The sequence below is a fragment of the Sphaerodactylus townsendi genome, linkage group LG02 (assembly GCF_021028975.2).
Source record: "Sphaerodactylus townsendi isolate TG3544 linkage group LG02, MPM_Stown_v2.3, whole genome shotgun sequence".
Taxonomy (NCBI): domain Eukaryota; kingdom Metazoa; phylum Chordata; class Lepidosauria; order Squamata; family Sphaerodactylidae; genus Sphaerodactylus; species Sphaerodactylus townsendi.
This window is the reverse complement of record NC_059426.1, coordinates 19,234,495-19,246,681: the sequence shown is the minus strand read 5'-3', so window position 1 is coordinate 19,246,681 and position 12,187 is coordinate 19,234,495. Positions and strand designations below refer to the sequence as shown.

The following is a 12,187-nucleotide window of genomic DNA, read 5'->3' as shown; positions in this document are numbered from 1 at the left end:
TTTGGGCCCCCATTGGTGAGAAAGGTGGAGTATAAATTAAATTTTTTGAAATAATTGAAATAGGGATGTGCAGATGAACATGAGCAACATCTGTGTGTTGTCTGAGACTACTGAAGGAATATGTGGTTGTACATCCTTCCTTTGTGTGTTTGAGAATCCTGCTGAATATAACTGCTGCACAAAAATAAGTTTTTAAATTACCATTTAGTCTGGAGGGACTCAGAATGTCACTGATTGTAAAGCAAAATTCTGAATTTTACAGTCACAAAGTTGAATCTTGCTTGTAGTAAATTGACAAATGACCGCAGTTCAGTGATAGAGCCTGTGGTTTGAATGCAGACAGTTGTGACTTCTATTCCTGGCAATTTCAGTAAAACAAGATCTTGGGTAGTTGGCCTAGAGAAGGACGAACCAACAGAGTGACATAATATGAGCTGATTTTTTAATCTTCTAAGGTAACATTAAACATTATGTAGCATAGCCCTTGTCTTGTGAGATGACCTATTTTATTGAGAGCATGTGGCTTGGATTAAAATAAGCTTCTAAACTGCCACAAACCATATGCTTAATTGCTAGAACTGAGATAAATCTGATGGAGCATTTTATTTTGACAATTGTATATATGTATTGTCGAAGGCTTTCACGGCTGGAATCACTGGGGTGCTGTGTGGTTTCCAGGCTGTATGGCCGTGTTCTGGCAGCATTCTCTCCTGACGTTTCGCCTGCATCTGTGGCTGGCATCTTCAGAGAATGGCTGGCATCTTCAGAACCCTACCATCAGATCCTCTGAAGATGCCAGCCACAGATGCAGGCGAAACGTCAGGAGAGAATGCTGCTAGAACATGGCCATACAGCCCGGAACCACACAGCACCCCAATTGTATATATACTGTGCCATCCTGTGCAAAATTACTCCTGTCCGTGCCCACTGATTTCAGTGGGCTTAGATTGGTGTAACTGCACAGGATTGTGCTGTTAACACTGTTGATTTTGCACAATTGCAAAAAAATAAATAAATCCTGCTTTTTATTTTAGAACTGTGGAGGGAAATGGTCAGCAGAGTTCCGTGTGGTTTCTAGGGTGACTTTCAGCCAGTGTTTCTTTTTTTCTTCTGTGCCAAATAAATATATTTGAAGAAGTCTCAGGGATAGGTAACTGTCAACATGTTTCAGAACAATTACCAAAGTCCCTTCTGCTTACAGGTGTTGGTTTTGATTTCAAATGGCCCCTTTCTCAAATTCGAGAGGTTCACTTGCGTCGCTACAACTTGAGAAGGTCGGCCTTGGAGATATTCTTTATTGATCAGACTAACTACTTCCTTAACTTTAAAAAGGAGGTACGTGATTTTACGGGGACCCGTAATCAGAATGTTTATGTGATGGAGTTCTTATAAAAAGTTTCTGTCATAAGTTGACTTTGGGCAGTTGCTTTGCTGTAAAGAAGTCTGTGGAAACAGTTCTTCTGAAAGGGTTCAGCTCTAGCATTCCAGACGAGTCTATAAAAATGGCACCTTCTAGCTGTACTGTGGTGGGAGCTGAAAAGGTCTTTCAGCTCATTATGTGGTCTGGATGATTTGTGGCCAGTAAAACTGTACAGTGTGGATGTGATTATCCACAGGTTTGAAAACATGGGTGTCACATAGACATGCTTGACAGAGAGGCAGGATTATTTTTAGCAGTCTGTTTGACTGAATAGGCCATAAAGGTGGTGGTGGAAAGTGCAACGAATTGGTGCCGACTTATGGTGACTCTGTAGGATTTTCAAGGCAATAGACGTTCAAAGCTGGTTTGCCGTTGCCTGCCTCTGCACAATAACCCTGGCATTCCTTGGAGGTCTCCCATCCAATCACTAACCAGGGCTAACCCTGCTTAGGTCAGGGCTGTTACATGATACATGCAGAGGTGGGATCCAACCAATTCTCACCACTACTCTAGAAGTGGTTACTAATTTTTTCTGAGTGCCGAGAAGGGGTTACTAAAGCAGCCTCCCTGCCCAATAGGGACTGGAGGTGCGTGTGTGCGGCGGCACCACTGTTTGAATCCCACCACCATCGGAACCTGTTATTAAAAATTTTGGATCCCACCACTGGATACATGTATTGAATTCACTCACAGAATTCATTCACAGAAATTCACTCACCTTCCTTATGAGGAGAGGCTGCAGCGTTTGGGACTCTTTAGTTTGGAGAGGAGACATCTGAGTGGGGATATGATTGAAGTCTACAAAATTATGCATGGGGTAGAAAATGTTGACAGAGAGAAATTTTTCTCTCTTTCTCACAATACTAGAACCAGGGGGCATTCATTGAAAATGCTGGGGGGAAGAATTAGGACTAATAAAAGGAAACACTTCACTTCCATGCAAGCGTGCTGATTGGTGTTTGGGAGAAATAATGCTGCCGCCAGGAGGGAGTTAGGGTGATGGCCACTAACCTGGATAGCTTTAAAAGGGGCTTGGATAGATTTATGGAGGAGAAGTCAATTTATGGCTACCAATCTTGATCCTTTTTGATCTGAGATTGCAAATGCCTTAACAGTCCAGGTGCTCGGGAGCAACAGCCGCAGAAGGCCATTGCTCTCACATCCTGCATGTGAGCTCCCAAAGGCACCTGGTGGGCCACTGCAAGTAGCAGAGAGCTGGACTAGATGGACTCTGGTCTGATCCAGCTGGCTTGTCCTTATGTTCTTAAATAAGAGCTTCATCATACGATTGTGACAAATCCACCATGTGGTGTGAAAAGAATCTCCTAAATTAACTTGTTCAATGTCAGCTATTTGTTGTTTGTATATGAACTCTGCAAGTGTCAATAGATTTGTCGGTCTACCGAGGTCAGCATTTCACTGTCGCATAAAAGTTTATTATTTTGAAGAGCTGGAAACATCTTGTAGAACAGGCCCAACACATTCAGATGGAGAACAGTGGAAGATGGCTTGATTTTATTATTACCGGCCACTAAACATGAGGCTTTGAAACTGATTCAGAAGAATGGCCTTTAAGATGAACATCTATTTCTGTGGCTAGACATAAAAAGTTTAGCTTTTCTAGGCAGCGGTAGGGATACTGTTTAGCTGAACTGATGTAAAGACAATTCAACTAGCGAAAAGCAATTGTGACATGTTTGCAGAATGGTTAACTTGGCATTCTATTAGATGGGTTATCCAGTGAATCTGCTTTCTTATAGGCAAGAAACAAAGTATATAGCCGAATTCTGTCTCTTTGCTCTCCGAATATTAGTGGGACCCGATCTCCACAAGAATTATTTAAAGCCTCAGGACTTACCCAGGTAGGATATTTCCAGTAACCCTTGGGCAACTTATTTTGAATTAATGTGCTTTGATGGGAATTAACATTGTGTAATTTTGGTCCTTTTTTAAGAAATCTAACAGAGCCAGAAAGTCTTATTTTCCTTTTTGCACCAGAATAATCCATCTTCTCGTTCAGTCTGCGCAGTTGAGGGCTTTACAATACATGCAGGATTTCCACTTCCTTATCTGCAGGTTATCTATTTCTGTGACATTTCCATCTGGGATAAAGTGTTCTTGGAGGAGGAGGACGTTATTTACTGAAGGATGGTGATTCCTCCCACTGAGACAGTAATCGGCTTCCTTTGATCAGGAGACTTCTTCTTCCACCTCTAACAATTCCTTTCTTACCACTCCGCCACAGCACTTCTGAGTAGCTTTCACTTTAGCTTTTACCTCATCATTCTGCTCCTCAGCCATTTCCTTCAGAAAAAACACATTGGAGAATCTTGCATGCGAGAAGGTTTTGTTAACTGACGAATTAGAACACGAACTAATCTTAAGGCTCTATTCCAGTGATGGCGAACCTTTTCGAGACCAAGTGCCCAAATTGCAACCCAAAACCCACGTATTTATTGCAAAGTGCCAACATGGCAATTTAACCTGAATACTTAGGTTTTAGTTTAGAAAAAATGGTTGGCTCCGAGGCGTGTGTTACTTGGGAGTAAGCTTGGTGGTAGTTGGTGGCTTTGCTTTGAACCGTGCAACTCTTCCAACATGTGAATCATGACCCTAGGAGGGTTTACTCAGAAACAAGCCCCATTGCCAGCAACTGAGCTTACTCCCAGGTAAAGGATTGTGCTTTAGTTCTTCGCATGAACATCAGTGGGGTTTAACAGCGCTTAACAGGGTTACCTACACTGCTTCCCAAAACTAGGTCTTAGGTTTAATTCTAATAATCGAGCCCAGTGGCCCAGGCCAGCCTAGATGTGGGAGGGCACTCTGTTTGCGCATGCCCACAGAGAGGGCTCTGAGTGCCACCTCTGGCACCCGTGCCACCACTGCTCTATTCTTACATTCACTCCTCCAAACTGTTCACAGTTCACAGAGCCCTTGGGAGATTAGGGCGGTATAATAAATCCAACTAATAAATAAATAATACAGTGTCTGGTTCTTTTCAAGATTTGAATGGAATCAAGGCAAAGCCTGGAGTATATTAGTTAGAATTTTAAAAATTAAACTGGTTTAACACAATAGCATGGTATTCCAGCAGTACCAAACAATTTTTAAAAGCCCTGATAAGCACATTATGTTACTCTCCTGGCTTTTTGCAAACTATGCAGAACTGAACTATTCAAGAGGGCTTTTCTGTGCAGGTAATAGGATTGCACTGTACAAAATGATTTATAAACTTGCTGGGATAAATGACTGAGACTGCGGTCTGTACTTCTGTACATAGCTTATTGTAACTAGATTCTTGTTTTGTAACTTTTGGACCACTTCATGTGTCACGTTAATACTTACGCTATACATAAAATTCATTCTGCAGGTTCTAGATTTCTTAAATACTAACATCCTGGTTACTGAATGCCTCCTTTTTTGGATCCACTAGGTGTAATTCTCCTTGAGTCTCCCTGGGAGAAAAGTGGAGTATAAATAACGTAAAACAAATAAAAAATACCTCACCCACAAACATCAGTGTCTGCTTTGAACATCTGCTAGGAGATGGTGCAGGAGTCAGCTATTTACTTCAAGAGAAGAGAGTAAAATTAGACTGGACTTATCGGGGACATGGAAGGAGGAGGCAGGCAACAATATTTGTGCCCATCTGTGTTCCTGCTGCAATTCAGAGTGTGGCATCAACTACTCACAAGTATTACCGTATATACTCGTGTATAAGCCGAGTTTTTCAGCCCTGTTTTAAGGCTGAAAAATGCCCCCTCGGCTTATACACGAGTCACCGCTTACCAGCCGGCTCTTCAGACCTCTGCCAAGGCTGGGGGCGTGGCCGGGACGACCTCCCTGCGGCTGCACAAGCCGCTTGTTGCTGCCCTCTGTGGAGGGTGAAGGGGAACCCTGGCTGGCTGGGCTTCCTCAAACCCCAGGAGGCAGAGGGAGTTCCTTATTTGGGCAGTGACTCCCCCTGATGTCATTGCCTAAATAAGGAGCTCCCTCCACCTCCCGGCTGGGTTTGAGGAAGCCCAGGCAACCGGAAGGTGGAGGGAGCTCCTTTTTTGGGCAATGACATCAGGGGGAGTCACTGCCCAAATAAGGAGCTCCCTCTGCCTCCCGGCTTCCCACCTTCGGCTTATACGAGAGTCAATACGTTTCCCCAGGTTTTGGTAGTAAAATTAGGTGCCTCGGCTTATACATGAGTCGGCTTATACACGAGTTTATTTGATCTCTTGGGGATGGTTTCTTCTGAGTTCCAATGGCCAAGTCTCTGTTCTTCTCACAAAAATGCCACTCTTAGACCTTGTGTGAATGGGTCTCAGATTCTTTGCAATATCACCTTGAGAAAGGGAGACTTTGCACATGTATTGCCGACATCTGCCCCGGGCAGGATCTTTTTCTAACAGACGGGTGAAGGGAGGGCTTAAGTGAGATTTAGCCATTCCTAGCTAGTCCCATTTCGTCTTTCTCCTGGCTATCTTTGCACGTTGCTTCAAGGAGCACTCCCTCTTCTGTTGCTTCTCAGACAATTCATGAGAAAAAGAAGCCCTCCTCAACACCCGGCCTTCTTTGACCACAGTTAGCTTATCTCTTGTACCAAGACTCTTCTTTAGTCTCTCAGCACACAGGCCTTTTTTGATGACTGAAGAACTTTTCAGCTCATCTGTAATATCTCAGCCTTTAATGTCCTAGCCAAGTTATAAATTGGTTCAGGGGTACCGACACCCTTGAATTCCAGTGTTCCCTGTCGTCCAAACCCTGAGGGAACTTGAGATTCTGACTTGTCTTAACAGACCATTCATCCTTTCCTCAGGAGCACAGTTCCCAGCGTTTCCTTGAGAAAAGCCATGGTAATCATGTTATAAGTTAACGTGGATATAACATTGATTGAGATATGAATGCCAAACCATTGTTCACTGCTACTGAAATGGGCCTGCATCTTCCTCCTCCGTTCATGTGTTGAGAATCTTTAGCAACTTTGAATTTTGCATGAGCTGTCTTGTAATATGGACATTGCCTTTTCTTTATCTGCAGAAATGGGTGAACAGAGAGATATCAAACTTCGACTACCTCATTCAACTTAATACCATGGCAGGACGGACCTATAACGACCTCGCGCAATATCCTGTGGTAACTTCCTTTCTTGCCCTTTTCTGGACCAGATAGAATGTTGTGATGTTTAGTCTAAATTTGGGTGCTGTGTGGTTTCCAGGCTGTATGGCCGTGTTCTAGCAGCATTCTCTCCTGACGTTTCGCCTGCATCTGTGGCTGGCATCTTCAGAGGATCCTCTGAAGATGCCAGCCACAGATGCAGGCGAAACGTCAGGAGAGAATGCTGCTAGAACACGGCCATACAGCCCGGAAACCACACAGCACCCAAGTGATTCCGGCCGTGAAAGCCTTCAACAATACGTTTAGGCTAAATACTGATAAGAGACCTAATGGATGTCTTTTTTTTTTTACTTCAAGTTTCCATGGATCCTACGGGATTATACATCTGAGGAACTGGATCTGAATAATCCTGCTGTGTTCAGGGAGCTGTCCAAGCCCATTGGGGTGGTAAATGAAAGGAATCGCAAAGCTGTTCAGGAAAGGTATTTCATTTAAAACAGTGTTTACTGAAGACTGCTGTCATTATTTATGTATGTATTTATTTACTTATTTATTGCTTTGAGTGTTTATCTTAAGAGCCAGATCAGATTGATGACAGCTATGTCACCAATCCATGACCTTAGAAACCATTTTAGGAGAGAATTTAGAAGAAGAAGAGTTTGTATTTATATACCCCCCCTTTCTCTCCTGTAGAAGACTCAAAGGGGCTTACAATCTCCTTGCCCTTTCCCCCTCACAACAAACACCCTGTGAGGTAGGTGGAGCTGAGAGAGCTCTGAAAAACTGTGACTCGCCCAAGGTCACCCAGCTGGCAGGTGTGGGAGTGTACAGCTAATCTGAATTCCCCAGATAAGCCTCCACAGCTCAAGCGGCAGAGCAGGGAATCAAACCCGGTTCCTCCAGATTAGAGTGCACCTGCTCTTAACCACTACGCCACTGCTGCATTTAAACATTGCCGCCGGGGCCTGGGCCTGATCAGGCTTTGCAGCACAGCCGCCGCAGGTAATCGTGTTTCCTTCCCTCACCTTTTTAAAGTGCCAAAATGCCTTTTATTGTTGACCAGAATTGGACTCTGGTGACACTAAAATGTCGAAATTCTCCTCTAAAGTGGCATTTATTGGTCTCGTGGCAGCTCTCACATCTAGTTTGGCCCTGACATTTCAGTTGATAATTGTGACGCTAGTTGCCTTGATGGCAAAGAAAGACATGAAAGGCTATTCGGCTGGAAAATCGCCAGATAGCATTCAGGTGTTATGTTTATTTGTATATATGTTTTATTGAATTTATTGAATTGTTTAAGCATTTTATATGTACTTGGTATAAAATGTTTAAAATTGTTTGATGGTCACCATTTTGGAGACCCTAGTGCAGGGGCCTGCAACCTGCGGCTCTCGAGATGTTCATGAACTACAAATCCCATCAGCCCCACCAGCATGGCCAATTGGCCATGCTGGCAGGGGCTCATGGGAATTGTAGTCCATGAACATCTGGAGAGCCGCAGGTTGCAGACCCCTGCCCTAGTGGGATGTGAAGAAGAGAAGAGTTTGGATTTATCCCTCATCTTTCTCTCCTGTAAGGAGACTCAAGGCGACTTTCCCTTCCTTTCCTCACAACAGATATCTTGTGAGGTAGGTAGGACTGGGAGAGTTCTGAGAGAACTGTGACTAGCCCAAGGTCACCCAGCTGGAATGTAGGAGTGGGGAAACAAATCTGCTGCTCATGTAGAGGAGAGGAGAATCAAACCCGGTTCTCCAGTTTAGAGTCTACCTGCTGTTAACCACTATACCACACTAGCATAGAAATATTTTGAATAAAATAAAATCAATATAATTACGTAAGCTTTTGCAGCATTCGAGGGTTTTTGAGATGCACATGACCAAAACCACCATTGAGTTATGTCCGTAGAAATACCCTGTTTCCCCGAATATAAGACATCCCCTGAAAATAAGACATAGTTGAGGTTTTGCTGAAGTGCGAAATATAAGGCATCCCCCGAAAGTAAGACGTAGCAAAGTTTTTGTTTGGAAGCATGCCCGACGAACAGAACACAGAAAAATAAGACATCCCCTGAAAATAAGACATAGCGCATCTTTGGGAGCAAAAATTAATATAAGACACTGTCTTATATTCAGGGAAACACGGTATGTGGTGTGCAAATCCTCTTCTGGATGAAGTCCTTCATACAGACTCTACTTCTTAAAAGGGACTTGCTGGTGGGGTCTCGTGATGAGGTCTCTGGATCAAGCATCCTGGTTCCATGAGTAGTTTCCCTTTTATGGTAATCTAAAGTAGTGAAGCAGCTATCGGGTTTTCAGTGGTGACTTAACTTTTTGGAGGAGTGGGGAGGTGAATCAACACATACTGTCCAAAACTATATCTTCGGAAATATCTTAATCATCTATTCTGTACGTACATCTTTAGAAATCTTTTATGCATGGGATGTGTGTGAGGATCTGTGGACTAGGGCCAGCGGTCTTTTATGAAAAAACCCTAGAGACCTACAAGTATTCTTACATATAGGGACCGTCTGGCCCCATATGTCCCACGTCGGTCTCTGCGCTCGGCAGAGGCCAATTTACTGGAGATCCCCGCCCTCTAATGATCTTTGCGTTTGTGGCCTCCCTACGAGGGCCAGGGCTTTTACGGCTCCTGGCCCCTGCCTGGTGGAATGCTCTTCCCAGCCTAGTTGTCCGGGCCCTCAAGGACCTACAGGGATTCCGCGAGGGCCTGTAAGACTGAGTTATCCGCGCACGGGCTTTTTTGGGAGGCCGGGCTGCTGATAGGGTGCCCATTAACAGCTGAGACCTCGCTTTGTTCCCTCCTCTCAGAGGGACCAGAGGAGTTATGGGTTGGACGCCATCTGTTTTTTAAATGATTATGATCTGTAGCGCTGCATTTTAATTGATAATAATTTTTAGTATTTTTATCTTATGTATCCACTTGTTTGTATTTATGTTGTGAACCGCCCTGAGCCCTCCGGGGGAGGGCGGTATAAAAGTGGAACCAATAAATAAATAAATAAATAAATAATTCTCTATTAAACCTTTTGGAAGCTTTAAAAAATAGATCTATTTTGATGAGATGCCTCTGAGATTTTTTCTTCCTGATGACAACAGGATTAGACCAAGTAGCCACGCAGGGTCACAGGGACGTCTCGTGGCATTGTGAGACATCAGCGTGGCTGTGGGGGTCCATTCGTGCTTGCCCACATAGCTACATAGCGGAGGAAAGTAATTTTTTTAAAAGGCACGCCTCTGTGCGAAGGCGTGACAACAACCCGCATTGTTTCCGAGGGCTCTGGTCACTGCCTGCGCCGAATGCGAAAACAGGAGAGTGGGTTACTTTATCCCGACTGCAAACTGCTCTACCTGTGCTGTACGGAAGGAGCCTTTAAGAAGCAGTACCTTAATTTTGAGCATCTTTCCATCATAAATGCTAATGAACAGCTGTAGAATATTTCAGAAATGATGAATCCGTTCTGTAGGACTCCCGCTAAGGTATACTTGATTCACTGAAAATCTGATTGAATGTACAGTTCTGAAAACATCTTCTTCTTTTTTTAAGATATGAGAATTTTGAAGATCCCCTGGGAAACGTTGATAAGTTTCATTATGGCACTCACTACTCAAATGCTGCTGGAGTCATGCATTACCTCATTCGGATAGAACCTTTTACCTCCCTGCACATTCAGCTTCAGAGTGGCAGGTATGAGAGGAACAAGCCAGGTGCATGTTCGTGTTTGCTTTCTGTGTTATGGGCGGGTGGGTTATCGTTCTGCAAAATGCAACTTTGGGGAGAGACAATGACCCAGTGGCACAGCATCTGCTAGGTATGTGGAAGGTCTCCAGGATTTCTAGTAACAACAGAGAGATAATATTTATGAAAATATCAAAAGCATCAGAATTAAAAGAAGAAGAAGAGGAGGAGGAGGAGGAGTTTGGATTTATATTCCCCCTTTCTCTCCTATAGGAAACTCAAAGGGGCTTACAACCTCCTTGCCCTTCCCCACTCACAACAAACACCCTGTGAGGTAGGTGGGGCTGAGAGAGCTCCAAGAAGCTGTGACTAGCTCAAGGTCACCCAGCTGGCGTGTGTGGGAGTGCCCAGGCTAATCTGAATTCCCCAGATAAGCCTCCACAGCTCAAGCGGTATAGCGGGGAATCAAACCTGGTTCCTCCAGATTAGATACACGAGCTGCTAACCTCCTACGCCACTGCTGCTCCTGGTGGCTCCAGACTCAAGGTGGCTTACAAGCTCCTTTCCCCTCCTCTCCCCACAACAGACACCTTGTGAGGCAGGTGGGACGGAGAGAGTTTCGAGGAACTGTGACTAGCCCAAGGTCACCCATCAGGAATGTAGGAGTGCGGAAACACATCTGGTTCACCAGATAAGCCTCTGCCACTCAGGTGGAGGAGTAGGGAGTCAAACCCGGTTCTCCAGATTAGAATCCACCTGCTCTTAACCACTACACCATGCTGGTGTAGTGAAAGTGAAAGCGTATTGCTCCTAAATTCCAATAATTTCTGAGAGCTGAGGAGAACTTTAATTTTATCATCTAAACTAATTGATTTCCTTCACATCCAGTTGAATCTAATGCACCGGGAGTACATGGCGCTCGTCAAAATGGATCTTTTTACACTTTTGTTACTGTCAAGAGATGCTCACCTCTCCTGCTTGCATGGTGGCAATGAACTTTTCATCCATGAAGGAGGGAGGAGGGGCATTTTTGTAATATTCCCCCTCCATACTGTATTTCCCAACCCTATGCGTCATGGTGTGCCCACAGCATCCAACACTAGCTTTTTGGAGGTCTTGGAGGAAGAAGGTGCAGAATGATCTGCTGCATGGGTGCCTTCTACTAGTAGTTTGTAGGAGTCAGCCCAAAGTATGTGCCTAATACAAATATTGGTTTCCATGAAAAGTTTACTGGAATTGTCTTTGGTTTGCACATGGCTTGCCCCTCTGATGACCTGATTGCATATTTTAGGGTATTCATCTGTTTGTCCAGGTGAAAATAAAGACACCTCAGTAAGGAAACAAAAAGGAGGTTTATTGTCTGTACCAAGAACAATGCCCCAAGAATCAAAATACAGTTTAGGCAATTGTAGAAAATCTGACATCACAGTCAGGTGGTAACAGAGAGACCAGTATATTTGTATATGACCAATGTCTATTGATCAAGATTAGCAGAACCAATTAAAAGGAGTCTGTTGGGATGCAGCATCCACTGCAGTAGTCCAGCTGGCTTTTATTAACCCACTGTAATCAAAACAAATTATTTTAAATAGAAGTCAGCTGTAAGCAAAACAAGGGAAATAAAGCAAGGGCATAGAGCTGTAAAGAAGACTCCCTGTCTCTTTACAAGGCAATGCCTCCAGAAACAACATAAATATCTTACAGGATCACAGGAATGGTGCCATTTAGTTGGGAATTGAGGGTTAACTCAAACAGTGAAAAACAAATCCATTTATTATCTACCCATGTCAATCATTTCTGCATATTTTAATTTGATTTCTTGGACCATATTGCATCACTTCTATGGATGTGAATGGTGAAGGTCTTAATGGAGAGTGAACTGTAGGATCAGGCTATTGATCAACAGCTGTACACAGCCAACTGGGCCCCTTAAATGGAATTTCAGGGTAGGTTTTGGTGTTTGTG

The 12,187-nt window shown here is 43.9% G+C and overlaps 1 protein-coding gene across 4 annotated transcripts in view; it reads left to right on the top strand.

The window, feature by feature from the left end:
• Positions 1–12,187, top strand: part of NBEAL1 (neurobeachin like 1) — a 155,157-nt gene that overhangs the window by 115,604 nt on the left and 27,366 nt on the right. For all 4 annotated transcript variants that reach the window (XM_048484982.1, XM_048484984.1, XM_048484983.1 and 1 more), the window contains 5 exons: positions 1,202–1,335; positions 3,181–3,282; positions 6,449–6,544; positions 6,884–7,008; positions 10,091–10,231. In XM_048484982.1, coding sequence (XP_048340939.1) covers positions 1,202–1,335; positions 3,181–3,282; positions 6,449–6,544; positions 6,884–7,008; positions 10,091–10,231 — 598 coding nt within the window. The remainder of the gene's footprint in view (positions 1–1,201; positions 1,336–3,180; positions 3,283–6,448; positions 6,545–6,883; positions 7,009–10,090; positions 10,232–12,187) is intronic.